Source organism: Globicephala melas, chromosome 5 (assembly GCF_963455315.2).
Source record: "Globicephala melas chromosome 5, mGloMel1.2, whole genome shotgun sequence".
NCBI lineage: Eukaryota > Metazoa > Chordata > Mammalia > Artiodactyla > Delphinidae > Globicephala > Globicephala melas.
Window position 1 is genome coordinate 92,578,470 of NC_083318.1, and position 16,055 is coordinate 92,594,524.

The window sequence follows — 16,055 nt, forward strand, 5'->3', positions numbered from 1 at the left end:
AAAACTGGACACATGACCCAAAGAGGTGTTCTTTTAAAATGCTTTGATTTGATGGCATCATTAAAATTAGTGCATCTCCTACCAAGGTGACCCTTTTGAAGTGGACACTACTGACATAGCGCTGTGGTTCTGTTTTATCAAAAAATCAACAGCATTATTTTGTCATGACCCTTGACTAAGCATCCTAGGTCTTCCAATATTTTGCAAATGCTAGAAAGACAAGCTAAAGCACATGAACGAAGAAGATAGTACTTCAGGAGATTTTAAATCCACTACCCCTGCAGACGGCAGCAGCAGCAGCAACAGATCGGTGGCATTCTTAAAAAAATGATCAAATATTACTGTGAACTGTTTTCTGAACTCAAGGCCAGCCAAAAGGTCTTCATAAATATTGGCCATTTACCGAACTTAGCCTAGCCTGAGAAGCATTTTGATAACAGGATTAAGCTCCTGGGTTTCGCATTGCAGAATGATCTGGAATGAACACCCTTCCTTCATCTTCTTTCTGTGCCTCTTCTCCTTCCCAGGCAGCATCGCCGCCATTACGGTGACAGTCATTGCTGTGGTGTTGCTGGTGTTCGGAGTTGCAGCCTATCTAAAGATCAGGTAAGACACCACCCTCCTCTTCTTTATAAAGAGTGGAATTCCTTTTTATCAGGCTCTGGGCTGTGAGCTGTTTTGCTGAGTTCTGGTTTCTTCATAAGTATCTCAGCTCTCAGAAATCTTGGCAGGGAAGTGAAAATGGCCAGCATACTGCACCCTGGACAGGAATAGATGGGGCAGTATCTGAAAGTTGGCAAAGCAGAAGAAATCATCCGGACTATACAGCGTGATGATGTAATGGAAGGAGAATGAACCTGGAGTGAGGGGACTGGGGCCTTGGCCCTCTGCCCTTAACTCACATCATCACCCTGAGAAAGCCACATGCCTCCTGAACCTCACTTTGTCTCACCTGTGAAATGGGCGAGATAGGCAGGCTCAATGGTTCCAAAGCACTGATGTTCTGAACACTGATGTGGGAGTGTGTGCCCAGCCTGGAAGGAGGTTCTCACCGCTTCTAGAGCAAAATGTTGAAACTACAAGGAAAGCGTAGTGTTTTCTACAAAATTGGGTCTTTTCCCCCCAAGATTATATCCTTATAATTTGGGTTTTAAAATATCCTTTCTCTTACGAAAAGAATGTGATCACAGATGGTAGTTGAGTTTTTACTTTCTTTAGCCAAAGAGAAAGTTGCAGTACCCTGTGAGTCCTCCACTTCTGTCATCTACCGTCTGTAAAATCAAAACTCTCAAAAACCACGTTACTCACACTGAGTGTCCTTCCAGCTGTAAAATGCCAAAAGGCAAGTGGCTGTCTGGTTCCCCAGTCTGCCCAGTGCCTATAACAGGGACAGGAGGACGCATGCCACCGTGATGAGTACAACTGGTCCCTGACCCCCCAATGCGTTCTCCTCCCAACAGCCAAGCCCATCTTTGTGGAAGCTCCTTCGACCTGTCACTCCCTCCCTCAAACGCCCCCAGTGGCTTTCCCCCTGCCCTTAGAATTAAACTGACCCTCCAGCTTGGCGTGAGTTCCTTCATGGACCCACCCTGCCACGTCTTCTTGCTCATCACACATTTCTCTCCCTGTTAACCACTGAGCTGCAGTCACACTGGCTTTCCATCCAGCTCTTAGAACACACCAGGTACTGTGTCTCTCCAGGCCCTTGGTTCTTGTTGATCCCTCTCCCTGAAATGTTCTTCTTCTAGTTCTTCCTCATACATGGCTTTCGAGTCACATTCTCCAGGAGACTTCCCTTCCAGTTTGGTGCCTTTGTTATTTATTCTCCTAGTGCCTCAATTAGTTTCATCCTGGCTGTTTTCACTGTACGTGATTTTATTTGGTTTTTTTTATATGCTTGTTTGCTTGTCTTTTGTCTCTTTTCCCCACAAAAATGTAAACTGCCTGAGGACCCAGACTTTATTTGTGAGCACAGGGCTGGCCTAAAGAAGATGCTCGATAAATGGAATAAATGCACAACTGAACGTAAGAACACACAATCACACAGGCACAGTTGTGCACACATGCACACTCTTGACCTTTTCTCATCACAGCTGTGCTTCTCCTTCAAGAGGCGTGTCCTGGTTCCCCACGTGGAGCTCACGTATTTAGTTTCTCATCTCTACACACACATCCCCTCTGCTGCCCCCTCTCATCTCCTCCGGTCACCCCAGCCCAGACCAGCGCCCAGTGGGGAACCCTCCCCTCCCCCTTCCCTTTTATCTCCCTCCATCTTTTGTTCTACACATGAACAAAATCAATCTAATGACTGGTGTCAAGTATGAGAGTGCCTTGTAATATCACCCCTATCTAAGGTACAAAGAACAGGAAAGCCAGGTTTCAAAGAGAAATCGGAATTAAAGTGCTAGCATTACCTGTGCCTAAAAGCCTTTATGAAAGGATCCAGTGGTCTTCAAATTAAAAAAACAATCTTTCCCTTCATTAAGTCTATATTTCCTTGAGCATCAAACAGTTTTATGAATTATAGCTTACTGAATGCTACCCTTTTCCATCTGGCTTAATTACTAGTTTATCACGGTAGATACACTGTATTTTAATTATTAGTTAAATTGGCTTTTATGAACTAGTCTGGGTACCTCATTCCCACTTTGTAACAGAGTTTCTCTTTGTGTCTGGGAGATTCTGGGTGGGGCTCAAAGAAAGAAACTTACAGAGAAATTTTAGAGACATTCTGGAATCACCAGTGGTGAGTTCCAAAGGGCTGTGTCACCAAAAATGCCTCCACAGAGTATGGAACAAAATAGAAACACTTCCCTCTCGCCACACACTTGCCAGAAATGATGTTAAAATAACCTCAGGACTCTTCTTCTTGACTCCAGGCAAGAACTCAACTTCACCACCTGAAGCCTACCACTGATGATAGACAGGCAGACTAGAACAGTGACTAAGAACTCAGACTCCAGGAGCAGGGAGATCTCAGTTCCAATCTCAGCCCTACCACTTTCTAGCAGGTTCTACCATCACCTGGGCATGGAACAGAGCTTCACTATCCCTCACTTCCCTCCTCTGTAAGATGAGGACCGTAATTTTAACTACTTGGTAGCATCGTTGGAAGGATTAATGGATCCTGCTTCCCAAGTACGTAGCACTGCCATCATCATCATCATCATCAAAGTGGTCAGCTGGAAGGAACGCCAGTGGGACAGCTGATCAATAGATAGTTACTGAGCACTAGCCATGTGCCAGGAACTCTTCTAAGCAATGGGGTCACATCAGTCATGAGACACAGTTCTGCCATCTCAGAACTTACTGGGTTTGGACAATTTTGTTAGCATGCCATTAAAATTGGTTCTAATGAGTGCTGATTAAAATTGTATAACATTTTACTTAAAAATTTAAAACATTTTTAAATTTAAAAAAATTAAATAAAATTTAATTCTAAAATTTTAAAAATTTTAAATTAAAAAATTTTTTTAATTTAAATTTAAAAAATTAAAAAAGTTCTATTTTTTCTCCAAGCATTCTCAACACTAGATAAATTCAGTGAATGATTAAATTGAACTAGTCGTTGTTTCTCTCCTGTGTAATGTAATTCCTCCCTCTTAATGTAGAAAGGTCCCCATGGTGTAAGTATAAGATTGTTATTTATCTTTGGCACTACAAACTTAAGGATGGATAAAGTGATCAGACCCCTGTTTAGAAACCCCCTAAGGAAAACCTCTTTCTGCTGCTCTGGTAATTATTTTGGAAAAATGATAACATAAGGAGGTTAATAGCTCTCATGCATCTCAAGGCTGTGCTAAAACCCCTTCAAGTGTTATTTTGCCAGATTCTTGGAAAGCCCCACTAATCATTCATCAAAAATACACTTGGCTCAATTGACAACTGTGCATGCGTGTGTGTGTGTGTGTGTGTGTGTGTGTGTGTGTGTGTGTGTGTGTGTGTACCTAAGGTTGAGTTTTGCCTTGGCTGGAAATTTCCTCCATTCCTATTGTCCCACATTTCTGAGAACAATAACATGACAGAGGTATGTTGTCTGTGGTTTTTTTAGCTCACTTGGCTGGAGCAGCAAGTGACTGAAATCACAGCCCATGAGGGAACCATTAGCTTCTGGCCTGCAACCACGCCCTATCACCCCAGGCCCAGCCGATGTCCCGGCAAAGGCAAAAGAAGACCCGCTTGAAAGGGCAGCCTCACCACCAGAAAAAGGGCACTCTAACCTAAGCCGCTTTTGGATGCAATTTATAAAAATGAACTGCCCAGGGCTTCCCTGGTGGCGCAGTGGTTGAGAGTCCGCCTGCCGATGCAGGGGACGCGGGTTCGTGACCCGGTCCGGGAAGATCCCACGTGCTGCGGAGTGGCTGGACCTGTGAGCCATGGCCGCTGAGCCTGCGCGTCCGGAGCCTGTGCTCCATAACGGGAGAGGCCACAACAGTGAGAGGCCCGTGTACCGCAAAAAAAAAAAAAAAGAATATGGACTCTAGGGCAAGTTCATTAATCACTCTGTGCTCACTTTCCTTGTTTGTAAAATAGGACTAGAATACTAATACCTAACTCTGGCTTGTTATGAGGATTAAACTATGATACAGGTAAACACGCAGTTCCGGGGTTGAAGTGAGGGCCATGGAAGGGCCAACTGCTGTCCTCGTTGTAATTATCATGCGCTTCCTACTTAGGTGCTCAGTAAACTGTAGCCACCAGCAGCCCCGTTCCGTAGGCGTCAGGAATTCAAAGGAGAGAGGAGAGGTGGAGGAGGAGGAAGACGGCACAGAAGCTCCGTTTTCTAATTACCTGTTGACGTGCAGACTTCCATGTTCCATCTTGGCAATTTCAGTTGTGCTTTTTCTAAACGCCTGGGAAGTGGCATCCACATTATACATTCATTAATAGAAGCTATCTGTGAGAAATCTCTATTCCAGGGCAAAAGAAAGCAAAAGCCCCTCCTGCCTCTAGCAGAAGGTTGTCTTTAATTAGTGATGATTGAAGAATGAGGTAAGTCAGTTCTGTTTTGTTTAAGTTGGCTCAAAACTGTTCAGCCACGAGATAATCTCCCGGGCAGGAGACCATATCTGCTATCGCCAGCAACGTGGATGCTGCTATAATTAGGTGTGCTGGTAGCCCAGACAGACAACACGGCTGTTCCCTTCACAAAAATAAATGTGATCTTGATTTGTAGACACAGCAGGGCCTGGCCCTTAAGACATCTTTGTAGAAGTCACCTGTTTTGCTTGAAGTCTTTCTAGTGATGACATTTTCTACAACTGGATTCTTCCTGGTTGTTGTAAGGTTGAAAAACTAGGCCCATAAAGAGCCAGCCATGAAGTCTAAGATCTTCTAGTGTTTGCTAGCTACAGGTTGACCTTTTCCGGTCAGCTTCTGGCGTTCTGTAGGTCTAGTTGACTTGATTCTCTACCTCAGTGATTCTCAAGACTTCAATGTGCATAAGAACCAATGGGCGAGGGCTTCCCTGGTGGCACGGTGATTAAGAATCCACCTGCCAATGCAGGCGACACGGGTTCGAGCCCTGGCCCGGGAAGATCCTACATGCCGCGGAGCAACTAAGCCCGTGCGCCACAACTACTGAGCCTGCGCTCTAGAGCCCACGAGCCACAACTACTGAGCCCACGTGCCTAGAGCCTGTGCTCCACAACAATAGAAGCCATCGCAATAAGGAGCCCACGCACCACACCAAAGAGTAGCCCCTGCTCGCCACAACTAGAGAAAGCCCCGCACAGCAACGAAGAACCAAAGCAGCCAAAAATAAATAAATAAATTTATTTAAAAAAAAAAAAAAGAACCAGTGGACAAGCTTGTTAAAAACACAGTTTCCTGGGTCTCAGCCCCATAAGTTCTGACTCAGTGTGTCAGGGTGGGGCCCATGCAGTGGCAGCTCTCACCAGCTCACGGGTGGTGCCAGTACCGCTGGTCGAAGGATCAGACTTTGAGTAACCCCACTCTACCCTTTCCTCCCAACACTCCAAACACACTTGGCTCTAAAGTTTCCCAGGTATAACGCTCTGCTGTTTCGTGCCTTTGTTTTTTTTGAACGTGCTGATCCCTGGCCAGAGGTGTTCGGTTCACCTCTTTCTTATCTGGCTAATTCCAAGTTGTCTAGCTCAAAAGAGATCTTCTCTGGGAAGCTCCCACCCTCACCCTCTCCACAGTGAGTTTCATGCTGCCCATGCCGCCTTCGTACCATTCACTTCCCTGTACTGGAATCATTGCATCCACTGCCAGTCTCCTCCACTAGAAGGTCAGAGAGCCCCTGGCAATACCTGACATATAAGAGTTGCTTTATAGATACTTGCTGGCTGAGTGAATGATTCTGGGTAAGAAAGTTTGGGGTGCGGCAGCAGTGTTGGTTTATTCCAGATCAGGAGAAACTAGGTTTAGAGAAGGGGAAGCGATGGGAATCTGTTAAACCATAGATTTCCCCTAGTTATCTCGTGACTCTGAACTTGTTGACAAATAGGCAGGTGTTCCGACGTGCAGGCCTCTTCTGTGATGAGTGTCTGCCAGTATGATATTAAAATATAAAATAAATGTTACCTGCCCCTTCAAAGTAAAGGTGATTATTTAAAGATACTGAATTACGATACTCTAACTGTTGCCACTAACTTGCAGTGGTTAACTGTGGGCAGATAAATTCGCCACTAATGGTCACAGATTTCTTAGCTTCAAATTGGTAGTTCACAATGTTAATTTCTTAGTTTTGACTAATGGGCCATGGTTATGTCAGATGTTAACGTCAAGGGAAGTTGGGTGAAGGGCTCATGGGAATTCTTTGTACTCTCTTTGCAATTTTTCTATAAATCTAAAACCATCCCAATATAGAAAGTTTTTTTTAATTATAGGTCAGTAGCTACCACACACATGTGTTGTTTGCTTCTGCCCCAGAGCCTTTGCACATGCTGTTCTCTCTGTCTGTAGGGTCTGCCTCAGGCATCCTCATGGCTCATCCACATCTCCTTTATGTGTCTGCTCAAATGACATCTTCGTGAAACTTTCCCGATCACCATATTCAAAATGACAATCCCCGCTTCCCATATGGAACCCCTCATTACCCTTCCTTGCTTTATTTTCCTCTATAGTACTTATTACCATCTGCCATATTATTTTTCATGTCTTATTTATTGTGTCTTCCCCCATTAGAATGTATGCCCCCTTAGGACAGGGATTTCTGTCTCTTACTTCACTGAAGCATTCCCCAAATCCCAAAATAAGGCCTGATCAATGATAACTTTTCAATGAATAAACGAAAGGAGCCAGGCAGGGAAATGACAATCAGAAAAAGAAAGCGATCAACGAAAACAAAGGAGCCAGTGACAGCGGCACCAAACTAGCTTTGCTAATGGATGATTAAGAATCTAAGGCCTAATGGCTAATGACCAAGGAGCTGCAAGTTCAGTTGTGTTTTCCCAGCACTAAGCCATATCTTATTCATCTTTATAACTCTCCTTCTTAGCACATAATAAGCACCAGTGATTGAATGGCAAGACCCACTTTACTAGAGAGGAGAGGACTTTGGAAGGAGTAGTAATAAACAGAGTTGGAGACCTGCTGGAGAACCGGGGTGGACCCTTATAAAGGAGAAGGTGTTTTCTAAAATATGTTTGTCTCAACACAGAAAAAAGTTAAACACCTCATTCATTTTCAAAGAGCGTTGAGTTCCATTAAGTATTGATGCTATAGCTATCTTAAAATAGGTACCTTTTCACAGTTGTGGAGAAGGCCTCAAACCATAAATGTCACACCACATTTACCAGTTGTCACCAACAAGGCATCACCAGTTGTGACTGCGGGGAGTGGGGAGTGTTGCTTTGTCAGAGCAAAACCACTTGAGAAGGAAGCAGTGAGGCAAGGGCTTCACAGAAATCATTCCCTATTTTGTCCCCTCAGGTTCTGCTTTTAGCTAACTAAATCATCCGACGCAGTAGAACAATAGTGACAGTAAGCACAGTGTCATTGATTTACAAGGACTGTGGGCCTATACTGAGTGCTTCAAAGCCATGTCATCACACGGGAGAAATTTAGTGGTAGTTCTCTTCCCTCTTCCTATCTTTAAGGTTAAAATGGTGGCTTTGGCCCTTTCTGTTCTTTAATAAGGTATTTTTGCTTTGCCATGGTTATATTGCACAATGCTTTGCCACAGGCCATACTAATCCCCGCTGGTATTGACAAAGTAAACTCAGTGCATTTACTCCGTGTACTGTTTATATGCTACTGGATGTAAGCAGTTATTATCAAGTATTTATAAAAGTACCATCACATTAAGAGCAACGTATCAGACATTCAGAAAATGAGAAGCAAAGTAAGACGTAGTCTGCCCCCAGAAGGTTTACTGTCTAAGGAAGCCAACGCACAGCAAATGGAAAACTTAGCTATGCTGGCTTGCTGGGTGCGGTCTTTATGAAGAAATGGAGTAAATGAAACTGCCTTGACATGACGAGGATGTCATTCATACAGAGGGCTCTTAAGATTGAAATTAAACGCAGCAGCCTTGCAGTACAGAGCCAACAGGCCTTCGTTTTAGTACCACCTCTTCCGGTACGTCACAGTGACAGTCTTCCAGATCCCTTGGGCCGAGCCCCACCTTCTTAATCTTGAGAGTGGGAGGGGTTTTTTGTTTATTTATTTATTTATTTATTTATTTTTGGCTGCGTTGTGTCTTCGTTGCTGTGTGCAGGCTTTTCTCTAGTTGTGGTGAGCGGGGGCTACTCTTTGTTGCGGAGCACGGGCTCTAGGTGCGTGGGCTTCAGTAGTTGTGGCACATGGGCTCAGTAGTTGAGGCTTGCGGGCTCTAGAGCTCAGGCTCAGTAGTTGTAGCACACGGGCTTAGTTGCTCCGCGGCATGTGGGATCTTCCCGGGCCAGGGCTCGAACCTGTGTCCCTTGCATTGGCAGGCAGATTCTCAACCACTGTACCACCAGGGAAGCCCCGAGAGTGGGAGTTTTTTCACCACTTTAGACCTGACAAATGCCAATCTGAAAAATTCCCCCATTTCCATCTAAAACATGCCATGATTTAAGAGGTTCTGACCAAGAGAGATAGTTTAAAGTGATCATTAATGATTCTCTTCTTATCTCACACACACACACTCACACAGAAAATGTGTTTGTCTTTCTCTTTCCACAGTATTACAGGATTTATCCAAACCTGGCTTGAATCCCAGCACACCCCATTCTTCTCGTTTAGGCTCATTATTACATTAAAACATGCCCTGCAGGTTCAGTATACTCCCAAACATGGTTTATCTCTATTTCTTGCTTTGCTTCCCTCATTTATCAGTATTTTGCTCAACTCACAGTCCATTCAATTGAGAAGACAAAGAAAAATGAAGGCTCCATCTTTTTCCTTTATTTTACTAGTGTGTGTGTAGTAGACATCTCTTATAATACAGCAGATTCAGGTATAGCTCTGATCAAATAGTCTTGCCTACAATAACCACGAGCAGTAAGACCTGACGCCCAGAAGATTTTTAATCCTCTAACCCCACTCTCGCATGATAATAATTTTTTTTAAGTTATAATATAAGAAGCTGGTTTTATAACTATGCCTGGGGCATAGTTTCAGGAGTTCCTGGAGAAAGTGAGGGAGGCACACTTTTCACTCAGTATCCTTTTCTATTTGCAGATCTGTCATGCGCTTGTGTAAGTTTCATTATAATAAAAATTAAAAAGCAATATTGGGCAACATTTATTGTGCATTTACTATGTGCCAGGTCTTTTATATGCATGACCTCATTTAATCCACCCACCAATCCTAACGCAATTTTTTTGTTTCTCCGTTTTATAGACGAAGAAACAGGGAGTTAAAAATATATTCAAGGACATACATCTGTAGGCTCAACTGACATTTTATGAGAATCAAATTATATGATAGATATAAAAATGCTGTGAGAAAGCACACAGCGGTGAGACAGGGTATCCTATCAATAAAAGAAGGTGCCTATTGGGTCCCTTTTGGCCAGACTTGTCACAGTAAGTCATGCTGAAACTTAGGCCCAGCTCCAGTCTTGTAATCCCTAGGTTTCTACTTGTTCAGTCTATAACTTCCGTTTCTCAACCCTCCTATTAAAGAATTTGATTGGAATTGGAGGTTTTAGGTGTGGGGGAAGTGTTGGCAATGGATGGGCGGGACCTCATTTACCAACACTGCCCTCCCCTATTCCTGCCAATCAGTAAATCAGTGGTGTGTTATTTGTGACCTCTTTCCTTCTTACACCCACAGAAATGAGTGTGGGTCTTCAGGGAAAACAGACTATTTTGTGGAAGTTTCCAGGTGTATAGACTGGGTCAACTGAGCCAGCCCTCGGGACTGAAATCAGAATTTTGAAAGCTAGGAGTCTGAAGCCAGCACGACAAGCATCTCTTTTCAACTACCTGACAGATGTAAATAAGCTTAGAAGAGTGACAGCGCTTATTTTAGCAACAGATAGAAGTATATAGCAAAAGCTTTTTGTGCCTCTCGGGCTGTATTTTCATTTTGTTTAACTTTCATATCTAGCTGAGAAAAAAGTTAGGGGGAGTGGGTATGTTCATCTGTACTATAGATAGCCTACCTGATTTCCAGTGGCGAGGTGTCAAAATTCACAAGCTAGCCTGAACCTCAGAGGCACCAGATGCTCATTTTGTGGTGTTCTCCAAATCTTGTCATTGGTTTTATTCTTAAAATGCCATAATCATTCCAGGAAGCTCCCACCTTGTGAACAGATTGGATGTTCAGGATGTATTTTTTCCTATCACTGTTTCTGCCACAAACATTTATCAAGGACTTACTCCTCTAGGTGCTGGAGATAGAGGCAAGAACAAACAAAACAGGCAAATAATCCGTATGTATAGTCTAATTTGAGGAGAGAGGCAGGCACAAAATAAATACGTAAATTGTATCGCATGTTAGAAGGTGGTGAGTGCTATGAGAAAAATTAAGCAGGGAGTGCTTTGGGCGGGGAGTGGCTAGTTAAATAGAGCTCCTAAGGAAGGCTTCCCTGAGAAGGTGACATTTGGGCAGATGTAAGGAAATGAGGGAATGAGCTATGTGGAGATCTGGAGGACAATTGCTCCAAGCTGAGGGAACAGTAAGTGCAAAGACCCTGAGGCAAGAGTGTGTCAGGCATGAGAGGAGAGAGCAAAGAGGCCAGTGTGGTTGGAACCGAGCAAAAGGCACTGGCATGGTAGCTGATTTGCTCAGAAAAGTGACAGGAGCCAGACCCTGCAGGGCTTTGCAAACCATCGTAGTGACTTTGGCTTTGACTCTGTGTGGGATGACGGGCCACTTAAAGGCTTCACACGGAAGAGTGCTAAGCATCTGATTTCAGTTTCTTTTTGAAATAACATTAATCGTGGAACAGGTTGCCAGAATGAGCCAGCAAAGCCGGATAAACCCATATTGCCGTTGAGCTAAGGTGCTAAGCAGACTCCAGGGAGCTGAGCTCAGAGAATTGGCTTCAGATCCCGGAGGTGAGGGTTCGACTCATAGCTCAGTTGGGTGACTTTGGGCATGTCAGTTAACATCTCTGAGCCCCATTTTCCTCATCGGAGAAATAAGGATGAACAATACCTGGCCCATGGTTTTATTCTGAGGATCAAGTGAACACGGAACATAGAAGAACTTTGTAGCTTATAAAACATTATATAAAGGTCAGGAGGGCGTGGTGAGAGCAACAGCGGTTCTGGTTGTGTCGTTATCATTTCAGGGAAAATGAAGTCCAGGACCTAAGCCAAAATGCCAGGAACGCAACCTTCCCTTTCCCATTACTTCTTATTAAATAGCCACGGAAAAGGGGCCTCTTCCTCCTCCAGCATTGGAGGTCAAGGAGAGAGACAAGGACCCAGCTGATCTCGACAGAAGGCGCCAGTTGGGCTCCCAGTGGATCAGTCATAACTTACAAGGTGTCTGCGGACTGGGGCCGCCCGGCTTGGTGCGTCTGCTACCGAGGGGTGTCCTAGTGAAGAATTGTGTCTCCTCTCCCCGGTTCAGGCCCCAGGGCACGGGGCTGTCCACAGACGGGCAACTTCTCCAAATAACCACACCCCTCTTCTCCTTCCCACCAGGCATTCCTCCTACGGAAGGCTCTTGGATGACCACGACTACGGGTCCTGGGGAAACTACAACAATCCTCTGTACGACGACTCCTAACCAAGGAAGGTGGCCTGAGATGAGGAGTAACTGTCTTTATTTATCAGTGCTTATCCAGTAGAATTAATAACAAGTACCTGATGTGCATTGAGCGACCATCCTAAGCCCTGTTTTGTTGGTTTGGTTGTTTTGTTTTCCTCCCTCTCCTCTGGCTGCTACAACTTCCCCTTTCTGGTACCAAAAAAAAAAAGAAAGAAAGAAAATTATTTAAAAGTGAGTGGAGTCTGACATGCAGCTGACATGGGCCAATCCTACGCCGTCCAGGCCGGACGCCACGGTGGAGGTGTCTGTACCCAGCGCAGGTCCCACTGCGAGAAGAAACAGGAAGAGGGATCAAGTTGTGTCGTCAAGGGTTCCTTTTAGGGGAACTTTCAGTGTGTGGTATTTCTTAAACTTTTCTTTAGGAGATTACATTCAGTCTCAATGAGGGGAAAGGCGATGAGTGCTGGGAGGAGTTTGCCCTGCAGGTAAGGAAGCAGGGGTTTCTCAGATTCCTTTTTAATCTCAATTTATCTGGTTGTGTCCCACAGGACACCTGCTCCGCTCTGCTAGCTGGATGCCAGTTTCTTAGCTGCCTAATTAAGGAAAGAGGAACCTAGGAGGTGCCCTGGGGGAGGCCAGCTGGCCGAGGGGCAGAGTAGCAGGCTGCTGTCAGATCTCAGCCTGCCTGCTACCTGGCCTCCCCTCCAGGACACCTGTCTCTGCTGAGGATGCCCGTTCTAGTCAACCGCAGCTGGGACCCCAGCCCACAAGCTTTCAGCGGTTCCACAGGAGAAGGCTGTGAGATGAGTTTAGCTGTAGAAAAGAAAGGGAGAGACGTGTGAAGTGAGTGTGCAATGGGGGCGTTGAGGAGGGCGGGAGGGAAGGGGCGTGTAACATACAGTGCGTACCTCATTAGGGAAGGTAAGAGCTGCCCTCAGTAACTGTCAGAGACATCCACTGCCTGAAGGAGCCTGTAGACTCCTTGCTTTCTACCCCCAAAGCAACTGATTCACTGCCTTACTGTCTGTTCGATAAAGGCTGCAAACTGGTTGTTCTTGTTGTTGTTCTTGTTGCTGTTAATTTTTTAAAGGCACTAGTTTGTCTGCAGTTGCTCAGTGAGGCTTTTCCGTACAGACACAGTGATTAATCCGTTCATTTTTCCCAAATGTTTACCTTACTAATTCTGCTGTTTGATAAATGGACACCCCTGGGTACCTAGTTTTCAAATCCTGCATCACGAGTTTTGAGAAAGAGCTGATCATCTTTGTGGGCATCCGTTTCCAGCAGTGCTTCTCAGCAGCAGGTAATTTTGCTTCCCCTCCCCCATCCAGGGAACATTTGAAAATGCCTGGTGATACTTTCTGAGTGTCACAATCTGGGGGTGCTACCACTGGGTAGAGGCCATGGAGGCACTAAACATCCCACGATGTACAGAACAGCCTATCCCAACTAAGAGTTACCTGGCCCCAAAGGTCAATAGTGCCGAGTGTGAGAAACCCTAATTTATTGTGATGCTCATTGCGACAAAACAAGACGCCCCAGGTTAGGGATAGTTTTTACTTTTACCTAAATGAAACGATTCGTTCAATTTTTATCTCAAAAGTATTTAGTGTCGGCGGATGGGTTGTTTTTGCTATGCATGGTTGCCTTTTTATTTCTGTGTGTTTTCTAGATAGCTGTATTTCATGGCTCTAACCCTGTCCTCCTGAAACACCTGTGTATTAGCAGCCAGCATTTTAGTCCTGATTTCATAGCGTAGAAAATATACATTGGGTTCTGTTTCAGAATGTGTCATGGTATCCTATGCTATCATAAAGAACTTGAAACTGCATCATATTTTATTTCTAAACTTGGACCTGCTGCCATGACTCTGTTTAGTTTCCAGAAACTTGACCCTCAACTCCTCCTGTCACTCACTGTGGCCCAGCAAAAGTACTGACATGAAAACAGCCGCTACCGTGCGGGGCTAAACTTCTCTGGTGGCAGAGACGTTAGGGCCGGTGACACTTTCCATGATGTGCCAATCCCCCGCTCTGAAAGAAATTGGACAAAGAAAGTGGACATTCTCAGAAAAATGGCCAGGAATGACCAAGGGTACCCCTTCTGACCATGCTTGGCCTGAGTAATGATCCCTCTTTCCTACCCTCACCCCCTTTATAGGCTTTCAGTTTGGCAAAGGACAATTCAACAACGACAGGACATTCCATATGTTTTTTTCCTCCCTCGGCCACAGATGTGTTGACAAAACGTCCATGAAGCACCTTTGGAGAGGTGGTCTTCTGGGTGTTGCTCAGTCATAAATACTGGGTGAGAGGGACCAGCCTCTTCCCAGGGAATCCTGACTCAGCTAGCATCTTTCCCTACCAAGGCTGCTGTTGTACAAGAGCGCTTGATGGGTTGGTTGCTCTTATTAATTTCTGGATCCTTAGGGTAAAGAGAGGGATCTGGACCTACAGCAGACGCGTTCAGCAAGGCGACAGCTTCCCATAAACTAACACTCCTTGTTATGTTAGTGTAAAATACCGATGGGTTGAACCTTATTTTGCCAAGTGCATTTTTCTGTTTTTGAGTTGGCCAAAAATGTTAACAACTGCATTCAACAAATATGGCTTAGCACACTCACACTCACACACACACACACACCCTGAAATATATGCCAATAACTGACGTCCTTTACCTCAGGGAGCGAGTCTGTTCAGGCCTACTTAAGGGAAATGGTTCCAGTTGGTCTAAAACAACCATGTACTCTCCAGGGACCGGACTAGTCATAATGCATTAGAGAGAATGTCAGAGCAGGAGAGAGGCCAGCAGCCTCTTAGGTCACAGATTGCAAATGACAGAGTGGGGTTCAAATTTGTTTTCTTTTACCGTGGCCCCAATGAAGTCTCCTGCCCTCCCTGGACGTCTGTGTCTTCATTTCTTAGTCGGGCGTGATGCTGTCCTATGGACCTCACCCCATGCTACCTCACAAATGTGTTGTGAGGATTAATGAAATCATGTCTACAGTGTTTTCAATTTCTGGAGAAAAATATTTATAGACATTTTAAGTATTACATAAATGTATACGTGATCTCAGTTTCTTGTTTGATGTGTTGTTTTTACTTAAATCTATGAAACGACAGCTGTATAGTAACTAGATACAGACAGCTGTTACAACTCCAAGCTAACCCCCAGTGCCGCCGCCTGACTCCTGGGACCGTGAAGGATGGTTTCCATCCCTGAATGAAAGGATGGCCCAGGACATAGGTCTCACAGACTATTGAGTTAGGGTAACACATATGGATACCTGAACGCTAACAGCAGTAGACCTGGCCTTTACCATCCCAAAGTTTTCTGAGTTCTTTGTGGAGTTGATTTTGGTTTACTGTCATCTGTTTGCCCTTTATCTTGCTTGCAAGGGTGCATGGTTCAATCCCTTGCATCTGGGAAATGAATTTTGCAATTGGGCCAGATGCTAATTTGCACGTTGATTCACCTTCTTTGCCTTTTCTCTCTTTTTGGCAAATGAATGTACCATTTCAACTTTGATTTTAAAGTGCTAGTTGATATTGGTAATAGTGCTAACCAAGAGACCAATGCCAGATTGCTTTTTTGGGGTGAGTTAGCCAACGTCATTTCAAGATGGAAAAACTTGCAACTTCTTTGATATTTGATCTCATTGTATCTACATTTGTTGTAAGACGTATTGCATACTAATGATAATTATATCAATTAAAGTTCTTAAAAGCTTGCATCTGACAGTGTTGATTCCCATTTTGATATGTTTTGTTATTCAAGCCGTTCGGTTACTATGCTCAGTACTGCTCAGATTAAGTAGTCCTGCCTTGTTCTTAGAGAAAATTTATCCCACATCAATAAATAATACTTTCTGCAGAGTGGGAAGTTCTCTCTGATCTTGAAAGAGAATTGAAGGATGTCAGAAATGAAGAAACTTT

General features: G+C 44.5%; 1 protein-coding gene across 1 annotated transcript in view; it reads left to right on the forward strand.

Annotated features, from left to right (window-relative positions):
* PARM1 (prostate androgen-regulated mucin-like protein 1) overlaps positions 1-15,850 on the forward strand; it is a 100,647-nt gene extending 84,797 nt beyond the window's left edge. Inside the window, exons 3-4 of the mRNA XM_030877869.2 lie at positions 528-606; positions 12,054-15,850. Of these exons, the coding sequence (XP_030733729.2) occupies positions 528-606; positions 12,054-12,138 (164 nt within the window). The 3' untranslated portion in view covers positions 12,139-15,850. The remainder of the gene's footprint in view (positions 1-527; positions 607-12,053) is intronic.
* Positions 15,851-16,055: the final 205 nt, after the last annotated feature.